The 21,680-nt window shown below is 42.5% G+C and overlaps 3 protein-coding genes and 1 long non-coding RNA gene across 16 annotated transcripts in view; 2 read left to right on the top strand and 2 right to left on the bottom strand.

Annotated features, from left to right (window-relative positions):
- LOC139579290 (uncharacterized) overlaps positions 1-12,461 on the bottom strand; it is a 36,863-nt gene extending 24,402 nt beyond the window's left edge. For 3 of the 5 annotated variants that reach the window (XM_071407836.1, XM_071407840.1, XM_071407837.1), the window contains exons 1-3: positions 10,098-12,461; positions 8,819-8,955; positions 8,359-8,571 (exon numbers count right to left, since the gene is read on the bottom strand). In XM_071407836.1, the coding sequence (XP_071263937.1) occupies positions 8,359-8,571; positions 8,819-8,955; positions 10,098-10,395 (648 nt within the window). In that variant the 5' untranslated portion in view covers positions 10,396-12,461. Of the gene's footprint in view, positions 1-2,190; positions 2,489-8,358; positions 8,572-8,818; positions 8,956-10,097 lie in introns of those variants that run through there. The other 2 variants (XM_071407841.1, XM_071407839.1) reach the window with 1 other exon arrangement.
- Positions 1,517-2,788, top strand: LOC139579296 (uncharacterized). Of its 2 annotated transcripts, none has more exons than XR_011675710.1 (2): positions 1,517-1,724; positions 2,231-2,788. It is a non-coding gene; the product is annotated as an uncharacterized lncRNA (long non-coding RNA). The 2 variants fall into 2 exon arrangements; XR_011675709.1 differs by lacking the exon at positions 1,517-1,724 and adding an exon at positions 1,735-2,150.
- A 122-nt stretch (positions 12,462-12,583) lies between the features above and the next one.
- On the bottom strand, positions 12,584-15,303 carry LOC139579293 (uncharacterized). The gene is made up of 4 exons (XM_071407847.1): positions 14,801-15,303; positions 14,614-14,717; positions 14,442-14,505; positions 12,584-14,263 (listed from the first exon to the last, which is right to left on the bottom strand). Exons 1-4 carry the CDS (start codon positions 15,108-15,110, stop codon positions 13,170-13,172), a joined length of 1,572 nt encoding a protein of 523 aa, XP_071263948.1. The 5' UTR covers positions 15,111-15,303; the 3' UTR covers positions 12,584-13,169.
- An 838-nt stretch (positions 15,304-16,141) lies between these two features.
- The window catches only part of LOC139579288 (uncharacterized), a 53,478-nt gene continuing 47,939 nt past the window's right edge, over positions 16,142-21,680 (top strand). For 3 of the 8 annotated variants that reach the window (XM_071407826.1, XM_071407824.1, XM_071407825.1), the window contains exons 1-3: positions 16,143-16,594; positions 16,714-16,850; positions 17,289-17,504. In XM_071407826.1, the coding sequence (XP_071263927.1) occupies positions 16,297-16,594; positions 16,714-16,850; positions 17,289-17,504 (651 nt within the window). In that variant the 5' untranslated portion in view covers positions 16,143-16,296. Of the gene's footprint in view, positions 16,595-16,713; positions 16,851-17,288; positions 17,505-21,680 lie in introns of all 8 variants that reach the window. The other 5 variants (XM_071407823.1, XM_071407822.1, XM_071407828.1 and 2 more) reach the window with 4 other exon arrangements.

Here is a 21,680-nt window from a genome sequence, read left to right as displayed (position 1 = left end):
TATAGCTCAGCTTTAACCAATATTTCAAACCCAATTTATGCTTAATCCACTAAAATATGTCACATTCAACATAAAAGGTCTTAACAGCCCGATTAAGAGGAAAATAGTCTGAAATTAAAGGCTGACATTGTGTTTTTATAAGAAACACATCTTACAGCCAGTGAACACAAGAAACTAAAGAGGGAATGGGTATGACAAGTTTTTGCGTCCTCTTTTAACTCCAAAGGAAGAGGAACTGCAATTTTGATAAGTAGACACATCCCCTTCTGCGTCAACAATTAAATTCTTACCTTCTAATAAATCTCCTGGGGAGGATGGCTTCCCTCCAGAGTTCTATAAAGAATTTAAGGAGCTGTTGGTCCCCTACCTTATGGAGGAACTTAAAAGAACAGGGAGGACAACTGCTTTCCAGAGTCTCTCTCTCAAGCAGTGATTACAGTAATTCACAAGAAAGGGAAAAACCCGCTAAAGTGCGCCTCCTATAGACCAATCTCTCTCCTTAACACAGACTGTAAACTGGTCACCAAAATGCCAACTAAGAGACTGGAGTCATGTCTTCCCCTGTTGGTCAACCCAGATCAGACTGGCTTCAAAATTAAGAGATTGTCCTCCAATAATGTCAGAAGCTTTTTTGATATAATTCACCTTGCTAACAAAAACAAAATACTTAGTGTCGCAGTCTCCCTCGACGCCGAAAAGGCCTTTGATAGGGTTGAATGCCCATATCTTTTTCGCGTCTTGCAAAAATTTGGTTTAGGTACCGTGTTTGTAAATAAATACAAATCACTCTACAAATCTCCTAAAGCTAGGATTGCTACCAATGGGATTACTTCCTCCTCTTTATAGGGGGAACAGACAAGGTTGCCCAATTAGCCCCCACCTCTTCGCCCTCGCCATCGAATCGTTGGCTGAGGCTATTACAACGTGCCCTGACATACATGGCTTTGAGGTGGGCCCCCATACCCATAAGTTATCACTCTTTGCAGATTACCTTATCTTATTTCTAACGAAGCCAGAACATTCCGTCTCTCACTTACAGATCCCATTACAGCGTTTTGGTTCTTTCTCTGGATATAAGGTCCATTTTGATAAAAGTGAAATCTTACCGTTGTCTGTCTTTGACCACCATACAATCAAGCATCAGTTTCCTTTCAGATGGTCTCCTATGGGCTTCACATATTTGGTCATAATGGTGGATGGTAACCTGAAGAACCTCTATAAACTCAATCTGGCTAGCTTGTTGCAAAGGGTGGAGGGTAACCTGTGTATATGGATGGACTTGCCTCTCACTCTACTGGGTAGAATTAATGTCATTAAAATGAATGTCCTGCCCTGATTTCTATATTTGTTTCAATCTCTCCCTATTAGAGGTCGACCGATTAATCGAAATGGCCGATTAATTAGGGCCGATTTCAAGTTTTCATAACAATCGGAAATCGGTATTTTTGGACACCGATTTTGCCGATTGTTTTTTTTCTTCTATATATATGTTTACACCTTTATTTAACTAGGCAAGTCAGTTAAGAACACATTCTTATTTTCAATGACGGCCTAGGAACGGTGGGTTAACTGCCTCGTTCAGGGGCAGAACGACAGATTTTTACCTTGTCAGCTCGGGGGATTCAATCTTGCAACCTTACAGTTAACTAGTCCAACGCTCTAACCACCTGATTACATTGAACTCCACGAGGAGCCTGCTTGTTACGCAAATGCAGTAAGCCAAGGTAAGTTGCTAGCTAGCATTAAACTTATCTTATAAAAAACAATCAATCAATCATATTTCACTAGTTAACTACACATGGTTGATGATATTACTAGTTTATCTAGCGTGTCCTGCGTTGCATATAATCAATGTGGTGTGTATTGTTGCTCCAATGTGTACCTAACCATAAACATAAATGCAAAAACAAGGACATTTCTAAGTTACCACGAACTTTTGAACGGTAGTGTACGTCATGTGTCTTTAGAGCTAGAAGGATCCTAGCTGTGTTGACAGTACAAAGTAAGCATGACGTGTCATATATGGAATGTCAACAATACTGCTGGGCCCTAACTGTATTGACAGTACATAAATCATGGATGTTTTATACTTGCTTTGAACTTTGTAAAACACAATTGATGGATGGGGTCAAATTGAAGATGAACGTAATGTAAGCTATGTGCACTGTCAAATTCATCATCATCACCAACCTGTTGTTGCAATCTCTCGATTGTTGTGTCTGTTTAGCAGGCGTATTCCATGGAAGCGATTGTGGACGGACCCATCTGAAAACTTTGTTCTCTCCGCTCGAAACCTCGCGATCTGAAGTTCCATCAATTTCATTTTCCTCCGGAGAAATTCGTTGTCCTTGTGGCTTTGGGACATCTTCAGGTGTACAACCGCATAGCCATCGTCAACAACTTTGCAGATTTCGGCTACAGCCGCGTTGGCTAGCACCTCCATGATTGAGGCTATCTGCGCCTGGAAATCGACCATGGAACCCGACATTGTCCACCAACGCTTTTGGCCCCTTTTCAATGTAACAGTATTTGCGTTTTATATATTATGATTCTCTACAGTTATCTACCAATCTATTAAAACAAATAATCATATCAGAAATTAAACGTCAATTGGCAGCTAGCTTTGTTTGTAGCTAGCTGGTGAGATTTGTATTTTATTTCCTCACGTCACAGTAATGTGATCATATGTGGACTGTGGAATTAAAGTTTAACACCGCCACCTACTGTACAGGAGTGCTGCACGACAATGTTGTACCTACGTAATAAACAACATGTTCTCTGGTGAAAACAATATTTCATGATTTTTCTAAAATAAAACATTTCACTATTTGGGGTATTTCTAATAGAAATAAACAACAAACGATTTACAACAGTATGACAGACTAGCCTAGATATGAATTCCATCCACATCTTTACAGCCTATCAATCTGATTGTCAATCTACTGTATCTTGTCGACAGGCAAATGGAAATCTATTCTTAATTGCTGTTCTTTGGTACATCCCCGGGTAGCGTTCAATGGGGAAACCAATGAAACTGTTAAAAACACATGGATTTAAGTTTTCACATGAAACCCCCAGTAGTGTGGAGCCCTTACAACTAGGGCCAGGAGTTTTCCCCTGCTCTGGTCATGTGGTGAGGAAAAACTCCTGGCCCTGACCATCATTACACCTGGTGGAGTAGTATGAAGTTGTCCCGAGACGCTGATCTTGTGTCAGTTTAGCATTTTTCCCCACTAATTGTTAAGGTTAGGATTGTGGGAGAGGAAGCTGATCCTAGATCTGTACCTAGGGGAAACTTCACCCTGGAACACTCCGAGCAGCCCCACGTCCTGTGGCCTGCCGCCAGTGTGGACGAGGAGATGCCTCTTCATGTGGCCGGACTGGGTGAAGCACTTCCCGCAGTAGATGCAATGAAATGGTTTCTCTCCGGTGTGCACCCTCTCATGCATCTTCAGCTGGTGGCTGTGGGAGAAGTGCTTGGTGCAGTGGCTGCAGCCGTACGGTTTCTCCCCGCATGTGCCTCCGGATGTACGCTTACTGGGGGACGGGCATTCCGCAGAGGCTGCACCGGAGCTTCCTCTTGCCCGAGCAAGGCGTTAGCTGTTGTGGCTGCTTTTCCATGCATTTCGATGAAGTAGTAGAGCCACTGTTGATATTCGGGAACGGGGCTTGCTTCCCTCTTTGGGGAACCTGGTGGAAAGTAACACTTGGGAAGAAAAGCTGTTTCGGGTGGACAGTCTGTTGAAATCGGGCGACTTGGACCTCGATCCTACAGTTCTCCCTTGCTCTGCATTTTGAGTGTCAGCTGGACACTTATCTGTCTATCCAGACTCTATTCCTCCTCCCCATCTCCCTCTTCCACAGTAGATTTGGCCTAAAAAAGAGGCGGAAGGAATTCAATTGACGGGCATGAGCTCTACAAAGCTCTCAAACAAACACATCTATTATAACTCAGCTATTACTAGGCTATAGTATTGATTCAATGGCTTGAATTAAGTTGTTCATTTACTGACTTAACTCATTGACACAGAAAATCGGAAGTTTCTCTCTCGTCAAAACCTTTCTCTACCGCACCTGCTGTCTGTCTCTACCTTTGAATACTTTGCTATGAAAAGCTAACTGACATTTACTCCTGAGGTGCTGACCTGTTGCAACCTCTATAGACACTGTAATTATTATTTGACCCTGCTGGTCATCTATGAACATTTGAACATCTTTAAGAACAATCTGGCCTTAATGGCCATATACTCTTATAATCTCCACCGGGCACAGCAAGAAGAGGACTGGCCACCCAGTTTTCCTAGCCACCGTGCTTCTTCATCTACATTGCTTGCTCGTTGGGGTTTTAGGCTGGGTTTCTATATAAGCACTTTGTGACATCTGCTGATGTAAAAAGGGCTTTATAAGTACATTTGATTGATCGATAATTCCCTGTACTTTTGAAAGGAAAATGACCTTTCCTGCCTGATTTAATTTGTCAGCAAGGTGAGAAGATACAGATACCTACCAAAATAAAAGAAACACCAACAAAGTGATTTAATAGGGTGTTGGGCCACCACGAGCCAGAACTGCTTCAATGCACCTTGGCATAGATTCTACAAGTGTCTGGAACTCTATTAGAGGGATGTGACACCATTCTTCCATGAGAAATTCCATAATTTTGTGCTTTGTTGATGGTGGTGGAAAACACAAAAAGTGTTCAATTGGATTGAGATCTGGTGACTAAGACGGTCATGGCATATGGTTGACATCGTTTTCATGCCCATTAAACCATTCAATCACCACTGGTGCCCTATGGATGGGGGAATTGTCATCAATAGCCTTTGTAGCCAAAATAATGGCCTACCCAGCATTTTTATTCATGACCCTAAGCATGATGGGATAATAATTGATTAATTAACTCAGGAACCACACCTGTGTGGAAGCACCTACTTTCAATATACTTTGTATCCCTAATTTGTTTTCATTATTTTGGTAGTTACCTGTATATTTAGGGTCAATCTATATAGCAGGGGTATTCAAATCTTACCCTATGAGGACCGGAGCCTGCTGGTTTTCTGTTCTACCTGATAATTAATTTCACCCACCTGGTGTCCCAGGTCTAAATCAGTCCATGAATACAGGGGAACAATGAAAAAACGCAGTGGAACTGGCTTCCAGGTTCAGAGTTGAGTTTGATGGCTATATAGGGTCAACCTATATTTATGGTCAATATACTCTATATTTAGGGCCAGTCTATATTTAGGGCCAATCTATATAGTGGCAATATATATTTAGGGTCAATCTATATAGGGTCAATCTATATTTAGGGTCCATATACCGTATATTTAGGACCAATATATTTAGGATCAATCTATATTGAGTATATATACAGAACCAGTCAAACGTTTGGACACACCTACTCATTCAAGGGTTTTTCTTAATTTTTTACTATTTTCTACATTGTAGAATAATAGTGAAGACATCATAACTATGAAATAACACATATGGAATCATGTAGTAACCAAAAAAGTGTCAAAATATATTGTATATTTCAGATTCTTCAAAGTAGCCACCCTTTGCCTTGATGACAGCTTTGCACACTCTTGGCATTCTCTCAACCAGCTTCGTGAGGTAGTCACCTGAAATGCATTTCAATAAACAGGTGTGCCTTGTTAAAAGTACATTTGTGGAACATTTCAATAACTTTTTTAATTTCTGTGCAGTCGCAAAAACCATCAAGCACTATGATGAAACTGGATCTCATGATGACCGCCACAGGAAAGGAAGACCCAGAGTTACCTCTGCTGTAGGGGATAATTTAATTTTTAACCTTTATTTAACTAGGTAAGTCAGTTAAGAACAAATTCTTATTTTCAATGACGGCCTAGGAACAGTGGGTTAACTGCCTTGTTCAGGTGTAGAACGACAGATTTTTACCTTGTCAGCTCGGGTATTCGATCTTGCAACCTTTCGGTTACAAGTCCAACGCTCTAACCACTAGGCTACCTGGCGCCCCATTAGAGTTAGAGTTACCAGCCTCAGAAATTGCAGCCCAAATAAATGCTTCACATAGTTCAAGTAACAGACACATCTCAACATCAACTGTTCAGAGGAGACTGCATGAATCAGGTCCAGCTAGCACAATTGGTGCTTTGGAAATTGTAGGAACCTAAGATTTTGGTTTCCCATTGGTTCTGGAAACGAAGTCATATGTTTCCTGACTGGTAAAACTTAATGTTTTTTAAACGTTCTAAAAATGGCAGTGAACATTTTGCTTGTTCTGGGAGATTCTAAAAATGTTTTAATATGGTTCCCTGAAAGTTTTACTGGGAGGTTTTATTAACGTTCTAAGAACGGAAATTCTAGTTTTTTTGAAGGTAATTAAATAACGTTCTGAGAACATGTTTCAATAAGACTTTCATAACACTGCTAGCTTAGTTTGGGTTAACTGTTTTGAACTCCAAGCACAGATGGGACACATGCGCAAACGTTCCTTTTTTATTATGGCACGGCATCAGTGAGATTCTAACCTATGATCTTCTGTTCTCTATCCATGAAATGAGTTCACTGTGCCACCATGATGGAGCTAACACGCCATGTTCATTTTTTAACTTATACAAAGCTGTTAATTTTAGCCTATTCAAACAGGCCCCTTTCAAAGGAAACAAGCACTCATTAAGATCTGTTGTGGCCAATAAGTGGGAGCGGCCAACACACCTGAACACACTTAACAAAATAGAGGATAGAGTTATGCTGATGCTAAGAAAGGTATGCATGTTTTTAAATAACATTCTTAGAACGTTACTAATGTTTTCTTGTGGTTTTTATGGAACGTTTTAGGAAACTTGTAGGAAACATTATGCTGAAATACTGAAATTCCCATCAAAGAAGCATATGGTTCTCAGAACGTTATGTGCTAGCTGTGGTCAATCTATATAGTGTCAATCTATATTCAGGGTCAAACTATACTGAGTGAAGAAGCACCATGGAATTCTTTGAAAAATATGATTTATTGATGGAATTATAGGAATTGACAAACAAACAGCAATAGCCATTGGTCAAATTGGTACAAAAGGACAGTACAATTTCAGCATCTGCTATAACTTTAGTCTGAGGAAGCTATATTGAACCATGATCAACCTTAACAGTCAACGTGAGTGATGCTGTTGGCCTTAATGGAGCCAAGAAAACGTAACAGTCTTTGTAGATAATGTAAATATGAACCACGTTGTATTGTAGACGTATGAGACCAGAGCAAACATCCTGCAGAAATACGACTACGTCTGAACCAATGGCGTTTGAACTCATGATATTGCTATAACAGCTTTTTTCAATAGGAATTTCCTGCTTCAATGTCAGTTCTCAATGATGAAGCTTCTGATGTCTTTTCAGATTGCTGGAGTGGGAGAACCTGCGTCCGCAATGTGCACAACTGAAGGGCTTCTCGCCAGTGTGGACATTCAGGTGCATTTGGAGCTTGGCGCGGGACACAAATCTCTTCTCACACAAGGTGCAGGCGAACGGCCGCTTTCTGGTGTGGATGACAGCGTGCTGCTGCAAGTCACTCTCGTGGACAAACTTCTTATTGCAGCTCGGGCAACCATACGGTCGTTCTACGGTGCCAGGTCTAACGTCTGTGGCGAGATTACTCGAGTGGGAGGAAGTTGTGGCGCTTGGTCTAAAATGGCAATCAGGAAGTGAGGTATGAGCTGGTTGTTGAGCTCTTCTTCCTGGTATTTCAGAGTGTCTATGGAGGCTCGCCAACGAACACCAACTATCTTTGTTGGCCTCAACTGCATTTCCTGTGCCAAGATGCATGCCTGTATTTATCTCTGAGGGCCGGAAGCTGGGTGAAACCAATTGCGTTGTGTTGTCTCTCATCGAATCATGGTGATTCATTGGTGCGTTTCTGTTAAATACTCCCACTACCTGCTTATTTCCAGTCCCATTGTCCTGTGGTGTAGTAGCTGTACCCACCTGACCCCACTCGAAACCTCTATCTACCTGCTGCCCACTGGATACAGAGTCAATCACTATCACATGTTCTGATGAAGAATGGAATGACTTGGGGGAAAACCTGTGGTTTTCTAACCCTACACTTCTCATTTCTGTGGACGATCTATTCTGTGTTTCTGGGCCCACTGGGCCACTCCCTAGGTCCATAACTTTAGTGTGAGCAGCAGAGGCGCCATCATCAGTCGCTACTACCTCTCTCCACACCTGGTTTAAAGAATCTCTTAGGAGATTGAGGTCCCCGTTCATGTCACACTTTGTGTCCAGACTCTCTGCTTTCGGTTCAAATCCTGTGTGCTGCTGTGGTCCCTGGTTCACATTCCCTGTTTCTGATTGGAGGAGGACGGTGTCAGATCCACTGACCTCCATAGCGGTGTTGTTGTAGTCGTTGCCTCTGGGACCTCTGGGCTGGAAGGCGGGGTCCTCTGTGGTGGCTGCAGCCAGTTGGGTGGTTAGTTCTCTGCTGCCCTCCACTGTTCTGGCTGGGTGGCTGATCCTAGAGTCCTGGTCATCTGCTTCTCCCTCCACCTTGATGATCAGCAGGTCTGGTTCCCCTTCCTCTGTCTCTGCTGACTGCTGATGGGGTTAAGTGGGAGAGATGAGTGAGACAGAGCATACACTATCTACTGAATGGAGATGTGGACATGACATGGGATTTAGTGAAATTCATAGTAGTTGCCTTGTTGTTATTGTGTTATAATGTGCTGGCATACACATCTATACAGACATGACCTCATTCCCAGGCAAAACGTTCTGGTGTGCGAGACTAAAATAGGCATAAGTCTGTGACAGTCTAAAATCGGCTGTTAAAATTGGAACTTGCCTCATCACTTGTAGCATCCATATGCTTTGATGGAGAGACATCCTCTTGGTCCACGTCTATGGGCTGTCTGTCTCTTGGTATGCTGCTGTTCCCAAAACTCCTGTTGGAAAGTCTGTTTCTGCTTTGCCAAGTAGGTCCTGGAAATAAAGGGGAGGTTAATTTGACCCCATCCATCAATGGTGTTTTACAAAGAACAAATCAAGCATAATACGTTCATGTCCGTGTGTAATGTGTGTATAGAGCTAGAAGGATACTAGCTATGGTGACAGTACAATATACACTCAGTGACTAGTTTATTATGTACACCGCTCCGTTCACGAAAATGGTTAGCTCCTACAGACAGCTAGTCAGGTGGCTGTGACTTGCTGTATAAAGCAGGCAGACAGGCATCGAGGCATTCAGTTACTGTTCGACTGAATGTTAGAATGGGCAAAACGAGTGACCTAAGCAACTTTGAGCGTGGTATGATTGTTGGTGCAAGGCGCGTCGGTTCCAGTATCTCAGAAGCGGCTGGACCTGGGCTTTTCGCGCACGACAGTGTCTAAAGTTCCCGGCAATGGTGCGGGAAATAAAAAACATAGAAGGAGAATGGCAAGAATCGTGCAAGCTAGCAGGCGGGCCACAAACAGGCAAATAATGGCACAGAACGGCATCTCAGAACGCACAATTCATCGGCCCTTGTTACGGATGGGCTATTGCAGCAGACGACCACACCAGGTTCCACTCCTATCAACTAAAAACAAGCAGAAGCGGCTCCAGTGGGCACGCGATCACCAACACTGGACAATTGAGGAGTGGAAAAACATTGCCTAATCCAACGAATCCAGGTTCCTGTTGCGTCATTCTGAGGCAAAGGCAGGATTTGGCGTAGGCAGCATGAGTCTATGGCCCCATCCTGCCTGATGTCAACAGTACATGCTTGTGGCGGTGGTGTAATGGTGTGGGGAATGATTCCTGGCATATGTTAGGTCCCTTGATACTAATTGAGGTTCGTTTCCATGCACCAGAGAATTCTGGCTGTTCTGGAGGCAAAGGGGGGTCTGACCCGGTACTAGATGGATGTACCTAATAAACTGGCCACTAACTGAATACATCCTGGATGTATGCATAACGCAAATAGGGCTAATGTCAATAATACATCCTTAACTGTATTGACATGCATACATCACAGCAGTATTATGCTTGATTTGTACTTTATGAAACACCATTGATGGACGGGGTCAAACTGAAAACGATCATAATTTATGTGCACACTGTAAAATTCAGCATCACCACCAACCTGTCGTTGCAGTTTCTCGATTGTTGTGTCTGTTTAGCAGGCGTATTCCATGAAAGCGGTTGTGGACGGACCCCTCTGAAGACTTTGTTCTCTCTGCTCGAAACCTGGCGACCTGAAGTTCCATCAATTTCATTTTCCTCCGGAGAAATTCGTTCTCCTTGTGGCTTTGAGTCATCTCCAGATGTACAACCGCATAGCCATCGTCAACAACTTTGCAGATTTCGGCAACAGCCGCATTGGCTAGCACCTCCATGATGGAGGCTATCTGCGCCTGGAAATCGGCAACGGAACCCGACATTGTGCCCCGACGCTTTTGGCTTCTTTTCAATGAAACACTATTTTTGTTTTTCTATATTATGATAATTCACAATTATCTATCTAGCTAGTAAAATTGATACAAGCATATCATAAACTAAACATCGCTAGCTAGCTTTGTTTGTAAGTAGCTGTTGAGATTTGTTTTTTCCTCATCTTCACAGTAATGTAATCATAAACTGGACTGTGCAATTCAATTGAAAGTACAACACCGCCACCTACTGTAGAGGAGTGCTCCACAATAACAACAATGGTTTAGATATGCAATACTGCTTCACATAGGATTTACGGTATTTTTACCACTCAATAACAGCAATTGTTCAGGTATGTTATACGGATTTCACATAGAATTTACGGTACCCCCCACACACACAATAACAACAATGGTTTAGATATGTAATACTGCTTTCACATAGGATTTACGGTCTTTTTTTTTCTGTAAAAAAAAATGATGTCATTTTTATATGACCCCCTTACAAACATGCCTATTTTTTACCACATTCTTGCCTGAATAGGCCTTCTATACCTCCCATGTGCATGCCGCTGTTGGGTGGTAGTATTGGTGTACAGATGTGGGTGGGCGTCTACTTTAATAAACCCATTGAATATATATATGTACCACCAAAAATAAATATATTATTAATGCATTCAGGCAGGTCTTACGAAACATTATAAGACTAATAAAAATATATTTCCAAAATAGAATAACATATTTTGGGTTTAATTAGGCTACGTTACGTCCAAATGAATGAAATTAATAGTTCATTATTTTGTTCATTGAACAGACAAGAACCACCTACCCGATCATAGTCAACACATATATATTTTATAATTAGAATATATTGGAATACAGGGGGGGGGGGAATTACATTTATATTTTTCCCACACAACTTGTCACGCTGTCATATAAAAAAAGGAGTATTTTGAAACAGCCCAAGTCCATGCTTTTTTGTTCCACGTTTCATCTCTACCCTCACTCCACTCTGTTAGGGAGCAGGCGCGTAGGCTCTTACATTGAAAGTATCTTCATCATGATACCAATAGAAAATACCTGCAATCTATATTTTCAAAAGAATGTGATTCTCGTGTTCATATTTCACAACCTCCGCGCGAGCTTTAAGCGTTGCCTATACGCGATCGAACAAAAAAATAGTTCTACACTTGATTTAGGCTACACTATTGCATGCTAAGTTAAGAGCAAAATAACCCACCTGTTAAACTACTGGCAAAATATTCTAATAAATGAGCTAACTAGACAAGATGATCAGAGCAGCACTCACCTCAACTATAGATAACATGTCCCCAGACTAATTGCAGCCTAACCAATATCCAAACGGACATTCAGTGAAAACTAAAATCTGACGTTGATTGATTTATCAAGAGGAGTCCCCAAGCTTGTCTCAAATCATAACAGTGTTGACAATTATCATCTAGGTGACCACACAAAGGCAAGCTATTGTTTAACATTTATTACATTGATTGGAAAGACTTTGGGAGTTTCAGTAAACAACAATTTGATACAAGCCTTCAGCTTGATACCAGCAGCATCCCATTGCAGGTTTGCCTCTGAAGCTAAGCAGGGATGGTCCCTGGATGGGAGATCCGTTGCTGCTGGAAGTGGTATTGTAAAGCCAGTAGAGAGCACTCCCCTTTGGTCTAAGGAGATCCCCAGGGCAGTAGAGGGGACATTGCCCTACAAAGGGTGCTCTCTTTTGGATGGGATGTTAAACGGGTGTTCTGACTCTCTGTGGTCATTAAAAATCCCATGGCACTTATCGTAAGAGTAGGCGTGTTCACCCCGGTGTCCTGGCTAAATTCCTAATCTGGCCCTCATACCATCATGGCCACCTAATCATCTCCTCAATTGGCATATATCACTCCTCACTAGCTGCTGTTTGGTAAGCGTTCTGGCACAAACATGGTCGCTGTGCATCACCTTGGTGGTGGATCAGGGGAGTTTCTCCCTTAAAGCACTTTGAGTACCTCAGTTGGTAGAAAAGCACTATATAAATCCAATCAATTATTATTATTCAATTACATTAGCCTACTTTATTGTATTAGGACAGACACTAAATATATATTAATTCCATCACACCTCTATAATTTGCTTGTAGCCTATCAGTCTAATAGTACATCTATCTTGTTGAGGCAAAAGGAAATTGGAATTCTTATGAGATCGATCTTTATTGTATTTCTTTCTTTGCTGGCTTGTATTTCTGTGTGTTAACTATGCCTATGTATTGTAGTTTACCCCAGGACGTTGCTGTAAATCACAATGTATTCTCAGTCAACTCACCTGGTCAAATAAATAATAAATACAATTCAAATAAATTACAGTACTGCACCATTGATTTTTAAATCTATAACTTATGACAGGTGAAGATTATCAGTCCACTCTGGACCAAGCATCAAGCCAGCTGAACTGAAAACACAACCCCTACACACAGAGGGTAGTGTTCAATGTGGAAAACATCCAGACTGTTAAAAACACATGGACCCAGTGTTCATATGAAAACCCCAGTAGTGTGGAGCCATTCCCCTTACAACTAGAGAGTAGTTTTTCCTGGTCTGATCACATGGTGAGGAAAACTCCTGGCCCTACTTATCATTATGCCAGGTGAAGTAGTGTGAAGTTGCCCCTAGAAGCTGATCTTCGGTCAGTTTAGTATATTTTTTTCACTAATGGTTAAGGTTAGGATTAAGGAAGAGGAAGCTGATTCTAGATCTGTACCTAAGGGAAACTTCACCTTGGAACACTCAGGGCAGCACAATGTCCTGTGGCCTGCCGCCAGTGTGGACAAGGAGATGCCTCTTCATGTGGCCGGACTGGGTGAAGGACTTCCCGCAGTAGACACAGTGAAATGGTTTCTCTCCGGTGTGCACCCTCTCATGCATCTTCAGCTGGTGGCTGTGGGAGAAGCGCTTGGTGCAGTGGCTGCAGCCGTACGGTTTCTCCCCCGTATGGACCCGCATGTGCCTCCTTAGGTATGCCGGCTGAGGGAAGGGCTTTCCACAGAGGCTGCACCGGAGCTGCCTCTTGGTGGAGCAAGACGTTAGCTGTTGCGGCTGCTTTTCTGTGCCTTTTGATGAAGAAGTGGAGCCTCTGTTGAAATTCGGGAAGGGGGCTTGCTTCCCTCTTTGGGGAACCTGGTGGAGAGTAACCCTTGGGGATGAAAAGCTGTTTCGGTTGGACAGTCCACTGAAATCTGGAAACTTGGACCTTGGTCCTACAGTTGTCCCTTGCTCTGCATGTTGAGTGTCAGGGGGACACTTTGTCTGTCCAGACTCCATTCCTCCTCTTCCTCTGTTGTCCACAAGCTGCCTGCCGTCTGAACAGACCTCTCCAGATGTCACCTCTTGGCCAGTTATGCTCCATTCTGAACTCATATCTGCCTCCACTTTAATGGGAACTGAGTCCACCATCACCACATCAGACACCCAGTCCAGAGAGCCTGAAGCAGACATGCAGACCCCAGAGTTACCAGACACCCCTCTCCTCTCTGGATGTCCAGACAGCCTCTTGAAGTCTGGCCAGGCATTGTGAGGAGCATTCACAGTTTGGTTGTCAGTCTCTTGGTTCTCTGTCCATTGGGACAGGCTGTATTCTATGGGTTGATGGTCAGTTTCCCAGGTCACACCCTCAGCAACCTGATGGTCCTGTCTTGCTCTGTTGTATTGTGACGCTGGATGCTGGAAGGTCTGGTTTTCAGGTTCTATATTGAGTGAGGTGTCTGGAGCTCTGTGTCTGTTGCCCTGCTGGTCCAGAAGGTCTGTGGTTTCAGTAGATGATGAAGAACCTGGTTCTGCTACAATGATCTTCTCACTGCTCTCACTGACCGGTTGGACAATCTCTGAAATGGGTCAATGTAAAGCACAACATCAGCTTCCTGTAGTGGAGACTGCTTCTTCTTTGCCTTATTTATTAGTTATGGGTAATGACTAAGAAGTAAATCAAATATGGCAATAAACATTGAAGGCTTTACTCAACATAAAGTGTAAATTGCATAGACATGATAAGTTGCATAATACCTTCCGTTATGCTGGTGTCAAGATTTTCCATTTTGATAAGAGGTGCCTCTTGCATATCTGCCATCTGTGTTTTTGTATTCAGCAGAAAATGATTTATTAGAAATATATCCCCACCAACATTTGAAATATGAGAACATAAATAATCAATTTGACCGTGTCTATGACAATTGACCTGCATGGCCCCATCCTGGTCTGTCGCTGTGCGTCCTGCGTCTCTCCGGTTGGTGACATCCTGCATACATTTGCCCCCTTCACTATAGGCAAAACGATTTTCCACTGCACCAGAAAAGAGAACCCTTCATAAACGTTACATTACACATCATTTTTAATGTGTAGAAATAAGGTTTAAAAAAACCTACAATATCCAAGTCTGCTTTTTGCCTTTTCTACGAAGCTCTCTCTCTCCCGGGCAACATGATCCGTGTCCACTCGCCTGTGAACTGTGCGTCGCAGGGCTCCAAATCTCTCTGCGCTCCGCCGAGAATTATGGAATTTTGTCAAAAGCAGCTTCCTCCGCAGGTTATCGATTTCTTTCTGGCTATGGGAAATTTCCAACCGTAAGGCAGCATGGCCGTCATCTACAAGTTTGCAGATTTCGGCAACGGCTGCATTCGCCAAAACCTCAATGATGGAGGCTAGCTGAGCATGAAAGACAACGGTATTGGACATGCCCTTCCTTGGATTGGTACTATTTATATGTAAAACAATTGTATTATAGTCCTACTAGCTAATTTGCAATGTGTTCAGTTAATGTCCTGAGACGTCACACCATAGATAGGCGGTATGCTTCGAACACATCTCTATTTCGTTTGTTTTTGTTCCGGAAACAAAAGGTTGTCGGCTACTTTCTCGATATTTTTCCAAAATAAAGGTTTCAACACACAAGATTTATGTTAGTTCCAACATTGCCACCTACTGTATCGTAGCTGCTACTAAAGGGAATCAAATGTTTTACAAATCAGTCTTCTTTGACTTTTAATAAAGCAGTGAATATAATCAAACACACAATTTTTCCTTCAACAAGGATTATTTACTATTTAGTTCAAGTACAAAAATACACAATCATCATACAACATGACGTTCAAAGGAATAAATAAATGCCTTCAATAAAAATTAAGTAAATCGAAGAGTAGACTCAGGGTTAATACTTGTCTCAAAACTAACCGAAGAACCACACTGAGAATGTACTCTTAATAAGTAAACGCTTGCTAACGCAATGTAACAGTTTAAAGAGAAACATATTCGAATATAGCATATATAGCTAATGGGACTGAGTGGATTGATAATGTATAAATTATGACAGCTGAAGATTTTAAACATCCCTATGAATTTGCTTCCATGTAAGCATTTCACGGTAAGATTGTATTGGGCGCATGTGACAAATAAAAATGTGATTTGATATGTATTGGTGCAGTGGCAAACCAAAGAACAGTATTTAATCATTACAATTTCCTTTTGCATCTCAACAATATAGATGTACTATTAGACTGATCGGCTACAAGCAAATTATAGAGATGTGATGGATGGAATTAATATCTATTTAATGTCAGTCATACTGTTGTTATTGCTGTTTTTTATCAAGAAAATAGAGAACCGGTTGTTTACTACATAGCTACAACATTGTTGTTATTGTGGAGCACTCCTGTACAGTAGGTGGCGGTGTCCAATTTTCAACTCTACCATCCAGCATAAGGAAACATAATCTCACCAGCTAAAAACAAAGCTAGCCAGCGATGTCAAAGCTAGCCAGCGATGTGTAGTTTATGATATTATTCTCTTTATTTTAATAGCTAGCTAGATAACTGTAAACATAAAAACTGTTTCGTTGAAAAGGGGCCAAAAGCGTCGGGGGACTATGTCGAATTCCGTGGTCGAGTTCCAGGTGCAGATAGCCTCAATCATGGAGGTGCTAGCCAACGCAGCTGTAGCCGAAATCTGCAAAATTGTTGACGATGGCTATGCGGTTGTACATCTGGAGATGACTCAAAGCCACAAGGACAACGAATTTCTCCGGAGGAAATTGAAATTGATGGAACTTCAGATCGCCAAGTTTCGAGCAGAGAGAACAAAGTTTTCAGAGGGGTCCGTCCACAATCGCTTCCATGGAATACGCCTCCTAAACAGAAACAGCAATCGAGAGAAGGCAATGACAGGTTGGTGGTGATGATGAATGTGACAGTGTGCAAATAGTCTAAATCGCAAAATCGTTGCTTTGTACTTTGTAAAACACCATTGATGGATGGGGTTAAATTAACCTCCCCTTTATTTCCAGGACCTACTTGGCAAAGCAGAAACAGACTTTCCAACAGGAGTTTTGGGAACAGCAGCATACCAAGAGACAGACAGCCCATAGACGTGGACCAAGAGGATGTCTCTCCATCAAAGCATATGGATGCTACAAGTGATGAGGTAAGTTCCAATTTTAACAGCCGATTTTAGACTGTCACAGACTTATGTCTTAGTGTTTATGTCTTTATGTTTTAGTCTCGCACACCAGACACTTCCGCCTGAGGATGAGGTTATGTCTGTATAGACGTGTATGTCAGCACATTATAACTAGTGATGTAGTGGTAAAAAAAATATGCTTGGTAAACGATGACCGCCGTACAGAGTGAGTAAAGTAACACTCTCTATACTTTCAATGCATTTTTGTGCCAAAGGTTATTAAAGGCATGTGTAAAATATAGAAGGTGGAGTTTACCCTCCACTACACCACTGGTTATAACACAATAACAACAAGACAACTACTATGAATTTCACTAAATCCCATGTCATGTCCATATATCCATTCAGTAGATAGTGTATGCTCTGTCTCACTCACTCATCTCTCCCACTTAACCCCATCAGCAGTCAGCAGAGACAGAGGAAGGGGAACCAGACCTGCTCATCATCAAGGATGAGGGGGAAGCAGATGACCAGGACTCTAGGATCAGCCACCCAGCCAGAACAGTGGAGGGCAGCAGAGAGCTAACCACCCAACTGACTGCAGCCACCACAGAGGACCCCGCCTTCCAGTCCAGTGGCCCCAGAGGCAACAACAACTACAACAACACCGCTATGGAGGTCAGTGGATCTGACACCGTCCTCCTCCAATCAGAAACAGGGAATGTGAACCAGGGACCACAGCAGTACACAGGACTTGAACCCAGAGCAGAGAAACAGAGTCTGGACACTAAGTGTGACATGAACGGGGACCTCAATCTCCTAAGAGATTCTTTAAACCAGGTGTGGAGAGAGGCAGTAGCGACTAACGATGATACCTCTGCTGCTCACACTAAAGTTATGGACCTAGGGGGTGGCCCAGTGGGCCCAGAAACACAGACTAGCTCAGACATAGAAATGAGAAGTGTAGGGTTAGAAAACCACAGCTTTCCCCCCAAGTCGTTCCATTCCTCATCAGAACATGTGATAGTGATTGACTCCGTATCCAGTGGGCAGCAGGTAGATAGAGGTTTCGAGTGGGGTCAGGTGGGTACAGCTACTGCACCACAGGACAATGGGACTGGAAATAGGCAGGGAGTGGGAGTGTTTGAGAGGAATGCACCAATGAATCACCCCGAATCGATGAGAGACAACACAACGCTATTGGTTTCACCCGGCTTCCGGCCCTCAGAGATAAATACAGGCATGCATCTTGGCACAGGAAAGGCAGGGGAGGCCAACAAAGCTAGTTGGTGTTCGTTGGCAAGCCTACATAGACACTCTGAAATACCAGGAAGAGGAGCTCAACAACCAGCTCATGCCTCACTTCCTGTCTCCCATTTTAGACCAAGCACCACAACTTCCTGTCTCTCAAATAATCTCGCCACAGACGTTAGACCTGGCACCGTAGAACGACCGTATGGTTGCCCAACATGCCATAAGAAGTTTGTCCACGAGAGTGACTTGCGGCGGCATGTGGCCATCCACACCAGAAAGCGATCATTCTCCTGCACCTTGTGTGAGAAGAGCTTTGTGTGCGCCAGCCATCTCCAAATGCACCAGAACGTTCACACTGGGGAGAAGCCCTTCAGTTGTGCACAGTGCGGCCGCAGGTTCTCCCACTCCAGCAATCTGAAAAGACATCAGAAGCTTCATCATTGAGAAGTGACAAAGGCTGTGATCAGCCTAATAACCTTGGTCACCATTATAACCGTTTGAATTGCAAAAGACAAACATTTTCTTCTTTCCTCCGCTCCTGACTTGTTTCAGCAAGGAGCAACAAAGTTTCATCACGTTGGAGAGTCCATGTTACAGCAGAAACCATAGAGATCCTATTAAATTACTAGAGGGGCTATGTCATAAACACTCAAAGTTCTAGAGTTGGGTGAAAATGTCAGCCATTTTAGTCAGGAAGAAATCCAAACCAGTCTAAATGGAATGAATGGCAGTAGAGGCAGAGGTGATTCATAGATGCGGTAAAGAGGTCAATGGAATGCAGACCGCGGGGAATAGAAGAAGGATGCCAGATTGGCGCACGTTCAACAAATCTTAACTAACAAAGTGGATATTCACAAATCCGTCATGATTGTGCCCCTGGAGTGGAGCAGCGGTCTAAGGCACTGCATCGCAGTGCTAGCTGAGTCACTTCAGATTCTGGTTCGATCCCAGACCCATGAGGCAGCGCACAATTGGCCCAGCGTCGTCCGGGTTAGGGGACAGCCGGGTTGTCCTTTTCCCATCGCACTCTAGTGACTCCTGTGGCGGGCCATGCGCAATGTACCTCCACATTAGTGCGTCTGGCTTCCAGGTTAAGCGAGCAGTGTGTCAAGATGCAGTGTGGTTTGGCGGTGTTGTGTTTCGGAGCACGCACGGCTCTCGACCTTCACCTCTCCCGAGTCCGTACAGGAGTTGCAGTGATGGGACAAGACTGTAACTACCAACTGGGGAGAAAAAGGGGTAAAAAAATAAAATACAAATCCGTCATGATTGATGTAACAGGTCCACATTGTGGTTAGTAAAGTCCCATTTGGATATATTTGGCTGTTTTCGCTGCATAACATTTCGAAGTAGTCCCTTTTCAGGTTTAGAAGAAGTGACTGCTAAATTCTAACTCCCGTTCGAATAAACTGTTATCATCGCTAGCACAGAGCAATCGTTGGTGGTAGTTTTTAACTGTAATGCAGTTGAATGATGAAGATAACATGAACATACTGTATATTGGGGTTGACATCCATACAACCATTATTCTCAGATTTTTACCTCAACATAGTGTGAAATACACACTTAAAAATTAGCCTAAATGTAGGCTAATTTAGCTGGGCGGCAACGACAAGATTCAGGATCTTTCCTCTACGGCATCTTTCACCCACGCGTTTCAATGGCATTACCATTGTTTTGGTCGACTTCCATTGACCTCTACTGCATGTACTGTACTTCTCTATTTTACTTATGCAGAACAATTCAAGTAAGGCATGTGTTATCAGAAATTGTGTAATAGAATGATTGTTAACCTAAAACATTGTCATAAAATTATAAATAGTTTATACAGGTTTTATACACATTTTCTGTATAAATAGTCTCTAAAATATATCTAAACAGCCAATAAATGTCTAAATGTTTGTTTTCTTGGAAAGCTGTGAATGTTATAATATGATAGAATATCAGTACTTGTTGCATTTACAACTTGTATAAGACCTATCATCAACTGTTTTCAGCCAGTGTATGGCTGTGGATTGGCTACATTTCTTGTATGGAATGTTGGCATATTGGCAGTTAATTTGAATAATTATTGGAAATCATTCAACTTAAACTCGCTGGCTAGCTAATAAACATACTGTGCAGATAATCTTCAAATGTATTGTTTTACACAATATCTTATCGCAGCACACTGGCTGACCATGGTTGACCAGCTCCCTGAACAAAATGGCTGACCTTTTATACTGTTATAAGACCTTTCATGTCCATTCTTGTATTCTAATTCCTAATTCTATGGCAGAAACGGACTCGGCCACACGAATGCCTGACCGTCCCATTTTCTGTCAGCTGTTCGATACGCAAAAAAACGTTAATTGACATTTTTTAGCGGGTATGACGGATCATTTAATTTTCATGATGGTCTTCATCCATAACCATCAGTTACACGGTTGTACAGTAATTGTGCCAGCCCAAGACACAGAAGCAATAAATTCCTATTGAAAACAATCTATGGATAACCTTCATGTCAGTTAGGTTATAGCAATACATTATTTTTATTGTCATTTATTTTTATTATTTTTTGTATTTATATATATTTGTATTTTTTAAATATATATTTTTACTCTGCATCGTTGGGAAGGGCTCGTAAGCAAACATTTCATAGTAAAGGCCTGGATTCAATCAGATCAAGCGTTAACCTGGCTGGTTAACCTGGCTGTGTTCAGGGTGGAACTATGTTGGGGTTGTAGCCGTCAAATCGGTGAGCAGCTGGTCTTGTTATCATTGTCACAAAGCCACACCCGCCCCACTTGCGTTAGAAGTTCGGAACGTGAAAGTGTAGGATATTAAACAAAATAATGAGGATTTCTATCAGCCTAATCAAGGTGTAGATTACATCTCACATTCCAGTGTTCGAACTTGTCAACAAGGCTGCATGGAATTTCTCTTAATCTAACTCTGTGCATCCAATGGCGATGTCCGCTTTAGGTATAATGCCAGGAGCCGCTTGTGGATTTGACAGCTCTAACTCAGTTCTACCTCCGACACGCCAAAATAACCGCTATGTGGATGTCGGTTAAAGCGGATCTGATTTAATAGATCCCAAAATCTACACCCATTGTATTTGGCACATGTGACTTGAAAGTCCTGCCTACTTCCTGGATCATGTCCCTTGCTGTTTTTGAATGGGATTCAAGAGTATGAAATCAAATTCATGATATATACACTCATTTTAATATACACTAGTCAAGTTCTTCCACGCCAGTCAAGTTCTTCCACGCCGATCTCAACAAACTATTTCTGTATGGACTTCGCTTTGTGCACGGGGGCATTGTCATGCTGGAACAGGAAAAGGCCTTCACCAAACTGTTGCCACAAATTTGGAAGCAGACTCATCTAGAATGTCATTGTATGCTATAGCGTTAAGATTTCCCTTCACTGGAACGAAGGGGCCTAGCCCGAACCATGAGAAACAGCCCGAAACCATTATTCCTCCTCCACCAAACATTACAGTTGACACTGCATTGGGGCAGGTAGCGTTCTTCTGGCATCCGCCAAACCCAGATTCGTCTGTCGGACTGCCAGATGGTGAAGCGTGATTAATCTCTCCAGAGAACACGTTTC

The sequence above is a fragment of the Salvelinus alpinus genome, chromosome 6, assembly GCF_045679555.1.
Source record: "Salvelinus alpinus chromosome 6, SLU_Salpinus.1, whole genome shotgun sequence".
NCBI lineage: Eukaryota > Metazoa > Chordata > Actinopteri > Salmoniformes > Salmonidae > Salvelinus > Salvelinus alpinus.
The sequence above is the reverse complement of the archived record's forward strand: the minus strand, read 5'-3'. Positions and strand labels throughout refer to the sequence as shown.